The following is a 20,750-nucleotide window of genomic DNA, read 5'->3' as shown; positions in this document are numbered from 1 at the left end:
GAAGGGTCATGAGGACTCGAAACGTCAACTCTTTTCTTCTCCGCCGATGCTGCCAGACCTGCTGAGTTTTTCCAGGTAATTCTGTTTTTGTTTTTGTTTTGGATTCCAGCATCTGCAGTTTTTTTGTTTTTTTCCCTTTCTACAGACCTGCTGAGTACTTCCAGCATTTTGTTTTTTGCTGTTGTAGCAGGGCAGGTCAGCGCTGGCAGATACAGTTCAATGTACACAAACGTAAGTACAGTCTGTGCTTGATAATTCAAAGTTGCTTTTGTACTAAAAATGTTTGCATTATCCAATAATCGGTATTAAGTAACACAGAAAGTAGGAATTTGTGGATAAACATTTTCTCTAATACTCTGAATAAAGCAACTTCTATTTCAGAGTAAGTAAACTGTAGTACATTTTGCGAAATAAAGAACGCAGGAAAAGAACTAAGGGTGTCAATTAATAAACCTTTAAAAAGGCGACAGTAAAGATAGAAAATACCATGAAATGGCAAATCACATTCAGGCATCATATATCGTGGCACTGAATACAAAAAGTGTAAATATCCTAGTCCCCTTGGGGATGATTACAGTGGCTCCTCTGTTGGCCTTAAGAGATACTTTTTCACCTGCACAATTGAGTTTGATTAAGGAAAAAGACATTAGCATCGTAGGAATGGAACAGTTCCCACATTCGTCATCAGTATTTCACACTCAGGTCAGATTCAGGTTAAAACTCCCAGCACACACTTCACCCCACCTCAACAAACCACACCAGTTTAACAGTTAAACCGGTCACCTTAGAACCTTGTATACACTGAAGATGAAGTAAGCAACAAAATGTATTTATGAAGCCCTGTTACTTGCTTAAAAACACTGGGGGAATAAGGCCTTGGCATTTTATGTTGAAGTCTCATTTCAAAAAGTTGAGGGCAACAATTCAATTTCTTATTCACTCATTTGGGGTTTGGCAGGTAAAATGCTGAGAGGGCGTTTTCTGGCTGGGGAGAGTCTGGAACAAGGGTTTCACCAGCCTCGAATAAGGAGTCAGCTGTTTAGCTCCAAGACAAGGAGAATTTTTTTCACGCAAAGGGTTGTGGATCTTTGGAATTCTCTACTCTAAAGGATTGTGGATACTCAAGTCATTAAGTGTATTAAAAACAGGAAAGACAATAGTTTTTTTTATACTATGGGAATTAAAGGATATGCAGATAATACGAGAACATGAAATGGAGGTAGCTCATCCACAATCGTACTGAACGGCAGAGCAGGCTTGAAGGGCCAAACAGCCTATTCCTGCTCTGATATCTTACGTTCTTGTGAAATAACTAGTTCTAGATAGCAGGTTGTTGGTGCTGTTGGTCATTCTTTTTATAAGGAAGCGGACACATTAAAGCAAGTTAAATCCTGAATTAACCATCGTGGCTGAAGTCTCAAAAACTACAGGGCTCACCAAATGCTGACCTGCACTTGGAGCAAGGCTGTTTACCACCTCTATTCTGTCGAAATAGATCATGACACCACCACTGCAAAGAAAAAAGCAAAAATGTTAAGCATTTCTTAAAACAGCTCAGCCATCAAAACAGCCTCAAAAGTTATGGTCTGCAACAAAATAACTAAAAAAGCCTTCTGTCGACCAAGGAGCATGAAATATTTTTTAAAAACACCTGCATGAAAAAACTCGTAAGGTAAACCACACAGGATGAATAAGTCATGGTTCATTACACCTAACCTATTTCACCTGCTTGCTCGATTAGCTGCAGCAGTAAACAAGGTGAGGACATATTTCACAATTATATAATACACTACCTGGGTAGCATGCTTAGGACACAAGCACAGCTTCAATCTGTTTAATATGCCCATGTTATCAATCACTCCACCATTTCAAAATAAAATTCAATATCCAGTGTATTTTTAATGGGCAAATTGGTAAAATTTGGTTGAGTTATTGACTCCACCAAAGCCATGCCACTTAAAAGTGCATTTAATCTTAGGTAAACTGCGTGAATCATTTAAAGCTGGTTACATGACTGCACATTGGAGAAACAAGTCTGCAGTTCGCACCTGACAAACCTCATGCGGTTATGTTGCAAGTCACAGTGAAAGCTATTTCCAGACAAAACAAATAGTGCACAGGAAAATCTGATAAACTCTCCTCTCCCCAATTTATCCAATACACAAACACCCATAGCAAGTTATTAGACAGTGGCACAAGCAGATTAAAAGATCATTAATCTGGCCTCAGGGTCGAATATGAATGTGTGCCACAAGCTCTTAACTATCCCAAATGATTTCCCCAAAGTGAAATACTACAATTGCAGTCAATAAATAAATCAAAAATGTGAATAATATTCCCAAGTGATATAACCCCAACTAAAAACTCAATGGTTGAAAGAAGTTACTAAATCTAAGAACTTCTCCCAGCTCTTTTCTATAAATTCAAAAAAACTGTAGTCACACGAGGACTCAACCCATAAAACAAAAACGTAACATACCTCGTTCCACAAGGCACATTTTTCACTTCATCTGTTTGTAAAGTTGTCTGAAAGAAAAAAATTAAATGTTTTTTTTATATGAAAGTGTCCATTGCTACCATCAAAATTCATGTATTGCTCTGGAGAAAATACATAGTTCAGTGAGAAACGACTTATAGCACCTCATCACACGGATTAATTTAGAACTCCTGTGTTTACTGCTAGACTAGCTTCTATAAGCAATAGAGTTTCACATGAACTGAAAACTTTTCTCTTTATTGTTCAATACATATGGATTTAAATATCACCCGGATATTAAATTAAATCTTTCTTCCCTGCTCCCCAGCCACTCAAATTTAATCCCTTTCTGGGAAATATACGGCAGAAAAATCACAGCTTTAAACTACTGCAAGCAGACTATACCTACCTGCACAAATGTTAATATACAGACAATATATAATAGCATAATCAGATTTATATTCAATACAAATTGCATGTCATTTTTTTCAACCATCTCAGCATGCTAATTGCAGTATCCAAGATTTCTTTCAGCTCCAAATATGAGTAAAAGGGCAGAATTTGCTGAAGTGACGTTCATGGCTGGGATGATAGAATTGCACAGGAGCGGCAGAGACTGAATCCCAATGGCGGAAATCAATAGAGGAATTAAGTGGCCGGTGGGTCGGCAGCGCAGCAACAAACCGACAAGAAAGCGGTGGGAAACTAATTAAGATTATTAAGTGGGCATTTAAGAATCATTTGCGTGCTCCCGAATGCTGCCAAATGCACCTTTTGGAATTAAGTGACTGACAAGCAAGAGATCACGGGCCATCAGACCCCTGGCCAATGAAAGCTGGCAGTGTTGAAGTGAGGTGCCTCTCCAAGATGGTAGGTCAGCTATTTGGCAGCTGTCTTCCACTGGAGGATAGTAAGAGTTTGCAAAGTTGTAGTCCGAGGAGGCGTAGACGTGGACTGCAGCAGTTAAAGGCAGCGGCTCACCACCACGTTTTTACTACCCTTGAAAATGATGGCCTAGCCAGTGGTACCCATGTCCTGTGAAAGAATTTTTTCTTTAAAACGATCGGAAGGGGAGGAACAGTCTGAGGAGCATACATTGGCACTTTAAAATCAAGGCTCAGCTGCCAGTGAAAGGGCTAAAATCAGATCCAGGAGATCACAAACTTTTTGGACATGTGAGCGGTAGAGGAGCAGTGTTGAGAAAGGTGACTGCAGGCACCATTATTGGAGAGGCAGGAGCCGCAAAAGACCACATTCCTGCTACGTAATTGGATGGGCCCCACACGTCACTTTCCCAAAATGGCTGGCTGCTACGATCATGGTTGCCTAGCCCTTTCCTGTCCGCTTGGGAATTCCACCAGGAAGGGCCTGTCACCTGGATTAAATTCTGCTCAATGTATTTGGATACCATGCCCAAAACCACATATAAACAGGCCTAGATCTCAGTTTCTCTTTCTTCCATACTCCAATAGCTCACTGTCCAGGCTGATGAAGGAATGGTCACTTGGCTGATGTACCAAAGGGCGATCAACAATCATGAAGTCACAGCCGAGCACTGGTCCTCAACAGCAGGTGGGGTAACAAATACTGGTTTTGCCAATGATGCTCACATCCCAAGAAGAAATTAAAAAGAAAACCTAAGTCACAGCTCCACCATCAGTAGCTGGCTCCACAGCTACATTATGGAATTCCTTCCTTCAGTAACTCCATCTTTCTCCCCACCTTCAAAAGACCCAACAAGATCCTCTAATTGCTATCCATTGCAATATTATGTTCTCCCAGTTGTCCCTTTGAATTCAAACAGTGCTATATGGAAATACTCATCATCAATGCATTCTGAAGTGGACAAGTAAATCTGTGGCAATAAATAAAAATGCATTTTGACTAATCATTACAGTTTCTACACTGTCTTAAACGGATTTCCAATAACTACGAAGGTCAATTCATAACACTGTCAAAACTAAAAAGGATTTAGGAAAGGAGCATTCCAGAAAATCACAACAGCAGTACAATTCTCAAAGCTATTACAGAATGCAAACCAGACAAGTCACACTGCATCCTACCTTGCACCATTTGACAACTTGAATAAGGATTGCTAACCTGAACAGATCTGAAGGCTGTAATGAATGGTATCATGATGTGGTATCCTGGAGAACTTGGACTGGCCAACAAAGCACCACCTCTAAAGAGGAGAAAGTTAAATATGTTTCAGCAAAAATAAACTCAAACAGCATCACACAAAAAAATGGTATCACAAACATTGATGCAGCACACAACAGGTTGTTGTCTAAATTTCAGTAAAACCGTGTACTGAACTTGGAGAAATTATAAAGTATTAACAGCACAGAAACATGCCATTTGATGTGACAGGTGTATGATCTACAGAAGCCTCCTCTAATCTTACTTCATCTCACCCTGAATGTGTCAGCCGTGGCTTAGTTGGTAGCATGCTTGGTTTCGAAATACTTAGTTGAAATGTGATTTGCATTTATTTGCATACAGAACTTCTTTCCTCGTTCTACCTATGTCGTTGGCCACATAGACCACTACTACTGGATCCTCCCCCTCCCACTGCAAGTTCCGCTCTAGTTCAAAGCAGATGTTCCGGACGCTGGCACCAAGCAGGCGACATAGCCATCTGGACTCCCGTTCTCAGTAGCAGAGAACAGTGTCTATCCCCCTGTCTATACTGTCTCCTACTACTGCTACAGCCCTATCAACTCCCCCACTTGTACCATGGTCAGTTTGCTCATCCACATTACAACCACCACTTTCATCCACACAGGTTGCAAGAACCTCGAACCTGTTGGACAGTTGCAAAGGCTGAGGCTCTTCCACTTTTACCTTCTGGGTCCCCATAGCTACCTCACTCACAGTCACATCTTCCTGTCCCTGACTACTGACCAAATCAGAAATCCCTACCTTAAGGAGTGTGACTACCTCCTGGTACAAAGCATCCAGGTAACTTTCCCCCTCCCTGATAGATCACTGTCTTCAGCTCAGCCTCCAGCTCAATGGCTCTGAGCTAAAGTTCTTCAAGCCGCAGACACTTACTCCAGGCATGTTTGCCCTGGATCACCCTGGTGTTCAGAAATTCCCAATTTCTGCAATTTCAACACATCACCTGCCCTGCTACTAAATTAACACTGCTACTCCTAATTAAACTTTACTACTACGAGTAAACCTTACAACCAATAAAACCTTACAATTACTAATAAATGTGAGTTTTGAAGATAACCAAGCAAAACATTCACCACTTATGTTTTCCTGTGGTGCCACACTTCAATTTCTCTCAGAAAACGGCCACACTACTCAGAAGCCACAAACTGGGCTGGACTGGATGGCTCTTACAGGTAGTGGTTACTGCCTCTGGGTCCTCTTTTTTCCCCCACTGTCCCCCAATCCACCTGTCATTACCTTGTTCACTTTTCCAGTTCACTTGGATATTTATTTGTTTTTCTCCCTTAAACTCCTTCATTTTTTGTTTATTTCTTCTTTTTTCATTTCTTCTCCCCTCAACTCCGGTCATTTCCTTCAATTATCTCTTGTCCCTCTTTTGCCTTTGAACTCCCACATTTCCTTGCATTTCTTCAGGTCCTAATTCCCAAACCATCAACCCACAGAGATATTGAAGGAACAAGCAAAAGGCTGAAGGTAAAGCTTCAGTAAAATTCCAAGTCAAGAATTCTACATAACACACTGTGCCCAGAGGTACCAATCATCCTTATGGCACAGAGTGGAGATAAAAAAAAAGAACTCAACAACAAACAAAGTTGAAGGATTCATAAGCTCCTCTTACAGATCAATGTGTGGTTACTATTTCATTTTTCCTGCTTCAAGGAAGCAAACCTTTCTGAAAGCATAATGACAGGCCAACAAAACCTGTTGATAGTTTTGTAATAAAATTTAAAAAAAGGATATTGGATCAATGAGTAAACCCATGCATGATCCATTTCACAAGAAAATACATCAACTTAAAGTACAGCTGAAAAATTCTATGCCCCTCGATCTAAACAACTGGTTACATTTTCTAATGTCATAAATTAACTTGCGGGCTGGAGCAAATAACAAAAATATAAATAAAACTGTGTTTAAAAGCCATGCAAAGCATGAGTGATTTATACAACAGCTCACATCATTGCCAGTATCAACAACCATCAGCAGCAGCAGAGAACTTGCTGGCCACCATTATAATCAATTCTCAACAGTTAATAAGCCAGGCATATCATGTAAAGAACTTTTTACTTTAAAGAAAGTAATCTATCAGAAAGGGAAACTGAAACAAAAAGGAACTGTGTTGTTTCTCAGGGTACAATTTATTCCCTAAAAATCTTCCAGACTCATGCACTTAAGAAGTCTGAAATAAACTTTGTAACATTAACAATGTAAACACATAAGTAATATGATTAATATGTTTCCAAATATTTCATTCATATTGACTGTTGAAATCATCTCTCTCAAGACTGAAGCTTTCTATTACACGATGGAAAAACTTGACATAATCTGTACATTTGGATGTTGACCTGGGATTTTTTTTTAAAATCACCTTGGAACTGTCAACAAGCAGGCCTCTTCCAAGAATCACCTGACCTCTATGGTACTTCAGGAAGAACCGGCTGTTTGAACTGTAATCACTTTAATTGACAGGGAAAAACGTTTGAAGAAAAGCAAAGGCTAGTAACTTGCTGGAAGTCATATGGCAGAGAGAAAAACCTTGAGTTTTGAACCTGCTGGCTTTGAAGGCTGTCATGTTGGGGAACAAGCTGAGGAAGGAAGACTACCCTAACTGGCACTCTTTCTCTCTACGTTGACTGCAATTGTGTGGCTATCAACATGTAACCAGAGAACCCTTATCTGAGTGTAGCTAGTCTGCATTTGGACCTGCAAAGCAGAGACCAGTTGATGAGAACTTCCAGACATCCACCAGGACCAGCAGCCCATCTTCACATGAGGATGACAGCGTCAAGACCATGCAAACTTTATCCATTAGTTTATAACGCCCATTCTCTAAAGCCCATCTCAGAGAGACCATATGTCCTTTGTTTGTCTGCATGTATGCGTCTGTGCGCGCGCTGGGGGAATTATTTAGGAGAGATAGTTAGTTCTACTTCCTGATTACAATCATGCTAAACAGCACTTGCAACTTGTTGAAAAGAAGTCGTGTGTCATAATAAACAATCATTCCAAGTTTATTGAAAGAAGCCTGGTTGAAGACACTTTCATTCTGGGCACCAGTAGGGGAAATAGACGATTGGCTATTTTGGTGAGAAAATTAAACTTTTATATTAATGGCACAGTCTGCGTAGTAGTGAGGATCATACACGCACTTCTCCCACCCTAGTCATAACAAACTGAATGGGGCCTTAACAGTTTCCAAGGCAAAGAACTATTTGGCAGGAGCTGGGGGTGCGAATGAGAAAGAAAATTGGCACTTGGACTTAAAGTATATAGCATTTAAAGGTGGGGGGGGAGGTGGCGCAGTGATAATGTAGTAAGCCAAAGGCCTGGGTTAATGCTCTGGGAGAATGGTTCAAATCAGCTGGTGGAATTGAAATTCAATTAATTAATAAATCTGGAATATAAAGCGCTAGTCTTGATAATAGTGAGCTTGAAACTATCTAATTGTAGTTAAAAAAAACCCCCACCTGGTTCATTAATGTCCTTCAGGAAGGAGATCTGGTGTCCTTACCCGGTCTGGCCTACAAGTGACTCCACACACCCACAATGTGGTTGACTCTCAACTGCCCACTCAGTTGCATCAAACCGCTACAGAAAAGTTGAAAAGGAATAAAACCAGTCAGACCCCCCCCAGCACTGACCTAAACACCAGAAACAGCAACAGCACACCACCTGCAGACCAGCCCTGTGAACCTTGCAAAGTCCTCCTTCCTAACATCTAGGGGGTCTTCTGCCAAAATTAGGAGAGCTGTCAGGACAATATTCAAGACCTCAGCTGAAGTGGCATGAATGTTATTTGCTACTTAAGTTCCAGGCAATGACCATTTCCAATAAGGGAGAATCTAACCATCTCCCCATGACGTTCAATAGCATCACCATTCCTGAATTTAGCACCAACATCGAATCAGACTTGCTAAAGCACAGGAAGCAGCCATTTGATCAATCTTGTCTGTGCCAGCTCTCTGCACAAACAATTCACCTAGTGCCATTCCCCACCTGGTGTTACCACTGACCAGAAACAGGATAGGACTAGGCATATAAATACTGAGGAAAGAAGAGGTCAGACGCTGACAATTCTCTGGCAAGTAACTCACCTTCTGACTCCTCAAACCCTATCCACCATCTACAAGACACAAGACAGGAGCATGATGGATACTCTCCACTTGCTGGATGAGTGCAGCTCCAATAGTATTTCAGAAGCTTGAAATTATCTGGAACAAAGCAAGCCTCAATCAGCACCCAGCCCACCAACAGCACAGTGGCAGCGTGTACCATCTTTTAGAACCATAGAAAAGTCACAGCACAGAAGGAGGCCATTCGGCCCATCTTGTCCATGCCAGCCCGACGACACCCAGGTGCACCTTCTAATCCCACCTTCCAATCCCACCTTCCTGCACCCGGCCCATAGCCCTGCAGCTTACAGCACTTTAGGTACAGATCCAGGTTCTTTTTAAAAGAGTTTAAAGTTTCTGCCTCTACCACCAACTTAGGCAGCGAATTCCAGACACCCACAACCCTCTGTGTAAAAAAGTTCTTCCTCATGTCCCCCCTACACCTTCTGCCACTTATCTTGAATCTATGTCCCCTGGTTCTAAAATTCTCCATCAAGGGAAACAATTTTATCCTGTCCACTCTATTTCCCTCATAATTTTGTACACCTCAATCAAATCACCTCTCAGCCTTCTTTGTGCCAAGGAAAATAACCCCAACCTATCCAATCTCTCCTCATAGCTACACTTTTCTAACCCTGGCAACATTCTTGTAAACCTCCTCTGCACTCTCTCCAGAGCTATTACATCCTTCTTGTAATGTGGTGACCAGAACTGCACACAATACTCCAGCTGTGGCCTCACCAGTGTTTTATACATTTCCAACATTATATCCTTACTTTTATATTCTATACCTCTACCAATGAAGGAGAGCATTCCATATGCCTTCTTTACAACCTTGTCTACTTGAACTGCTGCCTTCAGGGACCTGTGTACTTGTATGCCAAGATCTCTCACTTCATCTACCCCTCTTAGTATATTCCCATTTATTTTGTAATCCCTGTAATTGTTTGACCTCCCTAAATGTATGACCTCACACTTCCCTATGTTAAAATCCATCTGCCACTTTACCGCTCACTCCACCAACCTATCTATATCGTTTTGAAGATTATGGCTATCCTCTACACTATCCACTACTCAGCTAATCTTTGTGTCATCTGCAAATTTCCCAATCGTGCCCCCCACGTTCACGTCCAAATCATTAATATATTACACAAACAGCAAGGGTCCCAACACTGAGCCCTGTGGAACACCACTTGAGACAACTTTCGATTCGCAAGGGCATCCATCGACCATTACCCCTTGTTTCTTGTTACAAAGCCAACCATTTATCCAGTTTGCCACATTACCCTGAATTCCATGGGCTTTTACTTTCCTGACCAATATGACAGTTGTTTAAAAGTTTCTCTCTGGGATTTTTTAAATAACTCCGCTTTACCAACTGCATGGGTCATAACACTGTTGTAATGATTACTTTAGAACAGATATCCAGAAATCTAATCTACTCAATTAAATGACTTCCCTACATCCAAGGAAAATACCAAGGTTAGCGTAGCTGTACTGGTGCACTGATGTAATATGTCAAATAAGCCGATATGCTTACTACACTCTAAGCCATTTTCTCTTCTGCTTCAAAAGATGAGTGGAAAAATGTAGAAAATCAATCCATTAAGTACCAGCCCTGTAAAAAGTTTCATGGTTATTACGAAGAAAGCTTCTGAGCAAGGATTGGATGGTGGTGGGCAGGGAAAAAACATTCTAAAAGGGTACATAACCTAAATATTAACTTATCTGTTCTCTCCATAACAACCGAGTTGCTGTTTCGCCTGCATTTTCCATTTCTTGGTTTCACATTTCCAACAAAGAGATTTCACACCCCCACACTACCATTATATATAAATCAACATCTCACTTATGAAATTCACTAATGGGATCAACTATATATTCTGAAATATCTATTCTGAGGGAAAATTGGAACTGCTTATTAAATATCTAAATTTACTAAGCAAATTTTGACAAGTTGGTCTCCTTACATTTTTTTATTTTATAACCTATATACTATATATCCTCAAGTCTGCTTCCACTAAAATTATCTTAATACCTGTAGTAAATGCCGAGATGCCCCTCTTCAATCTTGTGTATGGAAGAGTAAAGGAAGAAAGCTACCGCTCCAGTTAACGCAGCCACGATTGCTCCAATGTGAGTCATGGTCATCTTGCCTTACCTGCAAGAAAGGATATGTAACAGCAGATCACAATGAAGCAAGGCGAGACTGAAACAAGTATTTCACAATAATAATCTGATGTATAAATTAGGATTTACTTCTCCAAAGATGAAGGCATGGAATATTCAGAAATGAACATGTGTCGGAGAAGCAATTTTATATCATAACTTTGTAATATTGGAGCGGCTTAAGCAGGATTCTGACATCTGATTAATTAGCAAAATGTTTAGCAAAACCTATTTATACTTACAAAAATGACAATTTTATGCACTTATTTAACACCTCTAATATAAAATAAAGTAAAGCACCAGAATCTTACGCTTAGTCATCTGGAAACTGATCAAAATTAAACTTATGCCCCATTCCAACATGGGGACATTTTTTAGAAACACTCAATTTCTTGGCAGCACCAGCATTTTTTTCTGAAGCATTGTTGAGATTACTCTAAAACAGCATCTGCAAAAGGTTTTAACTTTGCCAAGTAAAATTTCCACCCTTTTTCTTTGAATCTGATCCAGTTTGAGGAACCCAAAGTTTTGGCCAGTTACAAATTTCAAACCCAACTTCCTGGTTTCTTAATCATCTTCAAGTACAAAAGTACAATAATTGTTGTAAACAGTGAAACATGAATATGGTAGAAGAGAGCAAAAAAAGAAAGATTCTACTAACAGTAAAAATTACCTACCTGCAAGTTGCTTAGTAACTAAAGTAAAACCTATTCGGTCAAGATGGCTTAACTGGTTTCGCACATGCTGAACCATAAACTATTACATTTGAAGAAATACTGGAAATTGTACATGTAGCAGTCAATAATCAGTTAAACATTACTTCTCCCAAGAGTTAAAAATAGTACAGATACTGTGCCAAACATTGTTTTTAAAAGGTCGAGAATTTATTTCCAACATTATAACATAAATGCCTGGTCTTAGTTCAAACATCATTTATATATTCAACAAAGGCCTTTTAAAACACACTTCAAAATACAATATTGGATTGCTTTCCCCAATCAAGAAGCAGCTTCAGAAATTAAAATCACAGGCCATCAACTCGGTTGAGTCAGGCAGTCTTATTATCAGGGAGGTCTTGAGGTGCAGTGGTAGCCTCTTTACCTTTGGGCCAGAAGCGCGGGTTCAAGTCCCACTTCAGGGCTTGATGGCCATGGAAGATATGTGCATAACCTGGCCAAACAGGTTGATTATCAGACTGTAAATCCTTCCAACATGCCTGATGGCAGGAGCTAACAGCAGGAGAGTTTCCTGGTCTGCCATACTGCAGAAGCCACTGCCAAACCACCTAAGTACTTTGCCAAGCATAATCATGGACCAATCCAATGGAAGTCCATGGTTGGCAACACCCTCTTAGGGCATGATACCTCATGGAGAGGATTCTTAGTATCATTGCTTAATTAATTACCTTAATACACTAATTTGCTGATAACACACACCCTGATATTTAAATTTCTAAAACATGTATTGAGCCCAATGTCTTCCAGCAGCAGTTCACAATTCTGGTCACATGCTGGGGACTGTTACATGTCGGATGTCAACAGTTTATTCACGAATGATATCAAAAGTTAACAAAATAGAAAGAACCAAGTATGACAGGCTAAAAAGACTACACAATTTCCACAAGACAGAGGGGCTTGCAAAATAGTGTTGAGAAATAGCTAAAGAACAAAGTACTACTAATTTTCCAGTACAGTACGAATAAATTGTACTTCCAATATTTTTTGAAATCAAAATCATACATGTTAGTGTAGTCTCAGAAAGGTCAATTTGAAGCAAGCAATGTTAAAAAACATTCTGGGAACAAAGTTGTAAGTATTGTCAGTGACTGTGTGGAGAATTTCCATTAGAGTATAGATGATTATATTAAATCAAGGACTATCTCATAGGTAGTACCTATCACAATGCATTCCAGGTCCAGGTTGCTATTATCTTGGAGCAAATCAGAGCAGGAGTTTCACACTGCTCTATTTCTTTGGTCAGGAGATGCACTTTAGGTATATGGAAAATGCCACAGGTGTACACAGTGGCTCTACAGATCCTGCAATCAACATGCAGTGTCACAGGGAATAAAATGGCTTGGCAAAGTTCTGCGCACATTAACCAGGGACTGTCCAAGAGCCATATAAAATTAATGTTACACACATTCGTTTGCTCTTTAGCTTTTCCATTGACATTTTCACCAGGTGCTGGGCTTTTATTTCCATACTTTTAGTATTATATTGAACTGATTCTGAGTCAGCTATTGTTTTGCACCATTGCAGCAGCAATGCCAAAGCTGCTGTGTGTGTAGACATTAAAGCCAGTGTGTGAACCTAACCCAGAAGTAGCTCTTTGGCACGTTCAGCATATTATGATCCTCAATTTCACTTTAGGGTTTTAATTTCCTGTTTATTAAAGAATATTTCTGGTTTTATGCTATCTTCTGGCGCTTTAGCAATAGTCACTCCAAGACCATAAGACGTAGGAGCAGAAGCAGGCCATTCAGCCCATCAAGTCTGCTCCACCATTCAATGAGATTATGGATCATCTGTTAATCCTCAACTCCACTTTACTGCCTTTTCCCCATAACCCTTGATTCCCTTACTGATTAAAAGTCAGTCTATCTCAACCTTGAATATATTTAATGACCAAGCCTCTAAAGCCCTCTGCGGAAAAAAAATCCAGATTCACTGCCCTCAGAGAAGAAATTCCTCCTCAACTCTGTCTTAAATGTGCGACACCATACTCAGATTATGCCTTCTGGTCTTAGACTCTCCAGAAGGGGAAACAACTTCTCAGCATCTACCCTGTCAAGCCCCCGAAGAATCTCATAAGTTTCAATAAGTTTCATTCTTCTAAACCCTGATGTGTACAGGCCCAACCTACTCGATCTCTCCTCTTAAGAAAATACCTCCATACCTGGGATCAACCTAGTGATGCTTCTCTGGACTGTCTCCAATGCCAGTATATCTTTTCTCAAATAAGGGGACCAAAATTGTTCACAGTATTCTAGGTGTAGTCTAATTAATGCCTTGTATAGTTTTAGCAAGATTTCCCTATTTTTAGACTCCATTCCCTTTGAAATAAAGGCCAATATTCCATTTGCCTTCCCTATTACCTGATGAACTTGTATGCTAGCTTTTAGGGATTCATGCATGAAAACTGCTAAATCCCTCTATACTGTTGCTTTCTTTAGTATTTTTCAATTTAAATAATATTCAGCTCTTCTACTCTTCCTGCTAAAATGCATAATCTTACATTTTCACACAATATATTCCATCTGCCAAATTTTTGTCCATTCACTTAACCTGTCTGTATCCTTCTGTAGGCTCCTTGTGTCATCCTCACCACTTGCCTTCCCACCTATTTTTGTGTCATCTGCAAACTTGGCGAGAGTACATTCACTTCCCTCATCCAAGTCATTATATATCGTAAATAATTGTGGCCCCAGCACCGATCCCTGTGGCAGTCCACTAGTTATAGGTTGCCATCCTGAAATTGCCCCCCTTATCCCAACTCTCTGTTTTCTATCAGTTAGCCACTCTATCCATGCTAATATATTACCCCCAATGTCATGGGTTCTTATCTTATTAAGTAGCCTTATGTGCAGTATCTTTCAAATGCCTTTTCGAAATCCAAAAGTATTAAATATACTGGTTCTCTTTATCTATCCTGCTTGTTACCTCCTCAAAGGATTCTAATAAATTTGTCAGGCATGATTTCCCCTTCATGAAGCTATGCTGACTCTGCTCCACTATATTATGCACTTCTAAATGCTCTGTTATTAGATCCTTTATAATAGACTCTAACATTTTCCCAATGACGGATGTTAAGCCAACTGGCCTATAGTTACCTGCTTTTTGTCTCCCTCCCTTTTTTAAATGAGGTCATTACATAGGCAGTTTCCCAATTTTCTGGGACTTTTCCAGGATCTAAGGATTCTTGAGAGATACTATCAGTGCATCCACTATTTTTGTAGCTACTTCCTTTAATATCCTAGGATGCAACCCATCAGGTCCAGGGGACTAATTGGCCTTTAGCCCCATTATTTTCACTAGAGAAAAAGTACTAGGAATAGTTATTGTACTTATTTCCCCCCCTTTGCCCCTCGATTATTTAGTATTTTTGGAATGCTATTTGTGTCTTCTACAGTGAAGACTGATGCAAAGTATTTATTTAACTCCTCTGCTATTTCCTGGCTCCCCATTATTATTTCCCAGCCTCATTCTCTAAGAGGCCTATATTCACTTTGCCCTCTCTCTTCCTTTATATACATTTAAAGAAGCTCTTACTGCCCATTTTTATATTACTTGCTAATTTACCCTCAAAGTTTATTTTCTCCGTCTATTATTTCTTTGGTCATCTTTTGTTGGTTTTTAAAACTTTCCCAATCCTCTGACCTTTGTCACATTGTATGTTTTTTCTTTCAATCTGATGCTATCCTTAACTTCCTAGGTTAACCATGGTTGGTTTATCCCCTTCCGAGAATCCTTCTTTCTCACTGGGATACATCTTTGTTGTGAGTCATGAATTATTTTAAGCACCTGCCATTGTTCATCAACCGTCTTTTCTGCTAAACTCCTTTCCCAGTCCACTCCAGGCAGTTCTGCCCTCATTCCTTTGTAATTACCCTTATTTAAGCTTAGCACAGTTCTTTCTGACCTAAGTTTCTCACTCTCAAACTGAATGCTAAATTCTACCATGTTACAGTCACTGTTTCCAAGGGGATCTTTTACTCTGAGATAATTTTTAAACATGCCTCATTACACATTACCAGATCTAAAATAGCCTGATCCCAGGTTGGATCCACAACATATTGTTCTAGGAAACTGACCCGAGTACACTATGAATTCTTGCTCATGGCTACCTCTGTACTAATTCCATTACTTTGAGTATTTTTATTTGCTTTGTCGCTCTTGCGAGTAATTATTATGCGGTGGCATCACTAAATTGTTCAACAAAAGCTGGAGCTCTGAAAGTCTCAAGAACCAAATATCAGACACAGCTTCTAATGAGCTCCCTAAGCACCGAGGTAACAGCATTTCGCTACATTAAAAGGCTCTCATTTCCACTTTAGCCCTCTCAATGTGTATGAACATATATGAAATCGCTATCTTAATCCCCCATCCCCAACCTATCCTCAATCCCATCATCCTAGGCTAGCCACATTTCCGCATTCCAACATGAATTTAGTTCAACCACTACCTTCCTGCTCTCAGAATTGTCCCACTAAACCAATCTCTCTATATTGTTCTCCTGCATTTGTACATCCTTCGCTCCCTCTATCTTTTAGCGCCATCAAAAAAGGTCCACAAAAGACAAAACCCATTTACCTTAGAGGACCAGTGAATGCAAGAAAGCCAGGTGCCAATTGTTGACATAACTCAAAAATAAAAACATATTTGTCTTGAATTATCCTCCAGGTCTAGGTGACATTTCCAGAAGTTTATCTTCAAACTGTCACTGACAGGGAGAGTACCACACAGACAGTTGACAAAACTCTCAAACAGAATTTTAACTGTCTATCTGGTTGTCTGCTTATATAATCCAGAGGTTTAACATACTGTCACTGGTTTAGTGTGAATCTTGATACAGTAGGTCCAATTAACCAGATATCAGGACTTATGGCATTAAATCCATACACACCTCAAAAATTTAGTTTAAATGGAGCTTGATTAACAACGCTATACTTATTACAGCTTCCAAATACCTTCAGCCTACAATTTCTGATGCAGAATGGCTTGAAATCAGACACTCAATGCAAATTAATCAAATTTGCAGCTGATACCAAACCAAGAGGGTTAGTGAGCTAGAAAACAGCAGCTCAAATTACAGAATAACCTAAACAAAAAAGCCAAGCGGACAGAACAGAGGCAGATTAAATTTTATAATCGGTATATGTGAAGTGCAATACTTAAGAAGAAGAACCGGAAAACATAAAACACCTTGATTGAAGTAGCAAAAGATGAAGTTGAAAAAGGCCTTAGTACACCATATGCAAAATGGCAGAGTGCCAAAGGAACATTAAAAGAAAAAAGAACCTGCAATTATACAGCACAACCAATAAAATGCTTCTGAAGTGTAGTCACTGCTGTAATATAGGACACAGCCAATTAGTGCACAGTAAGGTCCCACAAAAAATATTGCACAAATAACCAGTTAACCAACATCAAGAAAAAGTGGAGGTATAAATATCGTTGAGGAAAAATAGCATTGTGGGATCTTTGACTTCACTCAAATATTCAGCCAAAACAGTAGAATGCATCAGGAGATTTGATCACACCTTGCAGTGCTCTGGTCAGAGCACAGCAGACAAGCACTGTCAAGTTCTGGTCACTGAAACATTTACACCCTGGAGGCAATACATAAGTCTTAGCAGTTCTCAATCACGAAGAAATTTGGACTCCTTAACTTTGAAAGTAGATGGGTAAGAGTGATTTTATAGGAGATTTACAAGATATAAACAGTGTGGAAGAGGAAAATTACTTTAAATTGTAAGAGTAGAACAATGGGTCACAGGTTCAGGGACTCTCAAATGATTAACTTGCCTCCCAAGTATGCACCATCCTCTATGTAAAGTAAATTTGAAGTTCTTAATCTCATTAACAAACTTTCCTATCATTTTTGCATATGCCATGTACTTGCATCTGGCATTTTTAAGTTTGTTCAAACCTATCAAGTGGGCACTTTCAGGCAATTAGCAACCTGTCAAAACATCCAAGTTATCCCAACAGCACCCAAGAAAAGGGAAAACTTTTAACAGCTAGTAAGCTCGCATTTATAACTCAAGCAATTCACACCAAGCAGGGGAGGCGACTGAAGCATTGAGATAGGCCTTACAAAGCTGAGAGGATCAGTAAAGCAAAAATAAAGCTTAGGAAGTGAATAGTGAGGAGAAAACATAACATAGCACATAAGTTGGAATAACAGAGGAATCTCAAAAATTCAGAACTGGATAAAACTGCACCAATCAGGGAGAGTAAAACCTGCAGAGTTTAAAAGTAAATACAATAAAAGTCTATTATGATTAATTAAGATGGGGGTGGGGGGTAATCCGTAAAAAGAGAACTGACTGTACAGAGTATGAATCAAGAGTTCTGCAGCTTGTCTGGAGTCAGAAAAAGAGAATTATTGAAAGAGTGTGTCTGGATGAAGATAAAGGCACAGAGCAGGAAATTGACACAATTATGAGAATTTAAAACAGTTTCGACATAAACAGGAAATATTTAAACATAGTTTCACATGCAAGTCAATTGGGGGAAAAAATGCATCCATTCAGTTACAGTTTAAAATGGTGTTGCCTGGAAGGGGGAAGGGTGGTTGCCTCTCCCTGCAGCAGGTTTCGTTACAAAGTTTTATAATAAAACATATGTAATTTTTTTTTCGTATAAAAGTTGCTCGCTGGAAATGGAAATGGAGGGAGCGCGCGTGGCGGGTTTGGGGGAGTCAAGCGGCCCACGAGGCGCCCACTGGGCCGGGGAAGGGGACGGAGCCTCACTCACCGGGACCGGGACCGGGACCCGGACCCGCATCTCCCGCTCCGCACAATCCGCGAACGTCGGTACTCACCGCCCGCCAGCCGGCCAGCCACCCCAATTCTGCCTATTGCCGCCGACACAGCAACTTCTGACCCATCCCCCAACACATAAACACACCCATACCCACCAGCAGCAGCAGCAGCTCCTTCACTTCCGGGTCAACTAGCAACCCCTCCTTAAAGGGGAGGTCCCTGCATCCCCTTTAACTGCCCTGCCGACAAATATTTAAGACCTTCACTCATTAGGGAAGAACTGATACAACTTCTATCATACACTTGAGATTTTTTTTTTAAATCTCGTTACTTTTAACAATCTGATATTCCCAACTGTCAGAAACAAAATGACTTTTGATTAAAAAAAAATAATCTTTCAAAGTTGCACATTTTGTACAGAAGAGGAAGCAGTTACATGGAAAAATGTGACCTTCCTGGAATTAAATTAGTACCATCAAAAGCAGTGGTGGGCAACCTGTGGCCATGCCCATCAGGGTTCTGAGTGCCAGACATTTTGTTGACCTTTGCCTGCACGCAGATTCCGCTGGTTTCTGTCCACGGTTTTTCTCCTACCAGTATTACTAAAATGATAAAACAAAAACAGAATTACCTGGAAAAACTCAGCAGGTCTGGCAGCATCGGCGGAGAAGAAAAGAGTTGACGTTTCGAGTCCTCATGACCCTTCGACAGAACTGGTGCTGCCAGACCTGCTGAGTTTTTCCAGGTAATTCTGTTTTTGTTTTGGATTTCCAGCATCCGCAGTTTTTTTGTTTTTATTACTAAAATGATACACGTGCAAAGCACAGGAACGAGAAGTGAGGTGCGTGCTGATTGCACACAACATTGACTGTGAGAGCCATGCACTCCCTCTCCATCCAATCAAAGCACTGCTACGGTTCAATTGGCACACCCTGCAAATTATTATGCATGGGATCATGGTTAGTGCTCATGCCCAATTTCAATCTTGCAGCCCACTGAGATGAAGGTGGGCCACTCACTAGCCTAGGTTGCCCTGCACTGATCAAATTAAATCATCATTCAATGTGATATATCACAAAGGCATTTAACTATGCACCACTCAATATGACAAACAGATTATCTGGTCATTATAACATTGTTATATTTGTAGGAGCTTGCTGTGCACAAATTCACTGGGCGTTTCCTACATTACAGCAGTTGGCTGTAAACTGCTTTGGGAGGTTCATAGGTTATGAAGGTGCTATATAAATGCAAATATTTCTTTATAAGAAAGTTGCATGTTTTTCATGCTCCAGATTAGTGCCGGGAAATGGAACTCCTCTACAGTCCCAGCATCAAGCACTCCTGGATCACATATAACACAGCCAGGTTCAGAGTAAAGCCCCTCCACACTGTCCTACCAGCAAATCTCACTGACAAAGTCATTGCTCATACTGTATTAAACATTCTGGCTATTTTGAGTAGACTCAGCTGTCTACTTTGTAAAAGTGCAATTACTTTGGCTACTTCATTTCCTGTCGTTGGTATTGGATTACAGTGCACATGGATGGACTGCAGCAGCAAACAGGGCTGGGAAGAGAAGAGCAGTGCAGAACAAGAAGGATGAGCTGTCAAAATTTATTTCAAAATAAGTAATCCTTTACCACCTGTTCCAACCCCTCCACTGCCACTATGTTGTCTGACTGCTTGTCCATTTTTGGATGAACCTCAATTTCCACCAGTTAAAGACCTCAACCATTATCCTCAGTGATTACAACAGGTTTAATACTCTTGCCAACGATTCCATTCCTCTTTTTTACACAAGTTCATTTGAACTAGGCTGTTTACAATCTTAACATCCGATTCAACCCTGGGTTGAGCTTCTGACCCTATATCCTTCTATGAGAGTTGGCTTATACTACCTTATATCTGTTTGAATGATAATGTAACCCAGGGATGTAACATTATAAATCCTTTGCAACCTGAACTGAAAGTGTGTATCATATGCATGTGTACCTCTTCATTTCCTCTTAAGGGGGATCAAGAATGCACTAGGAGAGATGAGGCCTGGTATCAAAATATAAGTTGTTTAACTTCACATTAAGATAAAAATAGAGAATAGCACTCATGATTGTAACTCAAACAATACATGTCATCTTCATGTAATGATAGAAAATGAAAAAAATGACAGGCTTTTCCACATTAGTGGGTTGTGTTAATTGAGTTAAATGAGAAGTCTTCTAACTATTCTCCCAATATTTCCATCTTTCAGAGCCTAAAGCTTTTTTCTGCTGAATTCTTTTAATTTTGCCTGCCCTCCCAGTCTTCATGTTTCAAATTGCCTCTC

The 20,750-nt window shown here is 40.1% G+C and overlaps 1 protein-coding gene across 3 annotated transcripts in view; it reads right to left on the bottom strand.

Moving 5' to 3' along the window:
- LOC121270877 (erlin-1-like) overlaps positions 1-18,595 on the bottom strand; it is a 30,735-nt gene extending 12,140 nt beyond the window's left edge. Inside the window, exons 1-5 of one of the 3 annotated variants that reach the window (XM_041176438.1) lie at positions 18,484-18,595; positions 10,805-10,927; positions 4,577-4,658; positions 2,480-2,526; positions 1,449-1,510 (exon numbers count right to left, since the gene is read on the bottom strand). In XM_041176438.1, coding sequence (XP_041032372.1) covers positions 1,449-1,510; positions 2,480-2,526; positions 4,577-4,658; positions 10,805-10,917 — 304 coding nt within the window. In that variant the 5' untranslated portion in view covers positions 10,918-10,927; positions 18,484-18,595. Of the gene's footprint in view, positions 1-1,448; positions 1,511-2,479; positions 2,527-4,576; positions 4,659-10,804; positions 10,928-18,416 lie in introns of all 3 variants that reach the window. The other 2 variants (XM_041176439.1, XM_041176440.1) reach the window with 2 other exon arrangements.
- Between the last annotated feature and the right edge of the window lie 2,155 nt (positions 18,596-20,750).

This window comes from Carcharodon carcharias, chromosome 28 (assembly GCF_017639515.1).
Source record: "Carcharodon carcharias isolate sCarCar2 chromosome 28, sCarCar2.pri, whole genome shotgun sequence".
NCBI classification, from domain to species: Eukaryota; Metazoa; Chordata; class Chondrichthyes; order Lamniformes; family Lamnidae; genus Carcharodon; species Carcharodon carcharias.
This window is presented reverse-complemented; position numbering and strand designations above follow the sequence as displayed.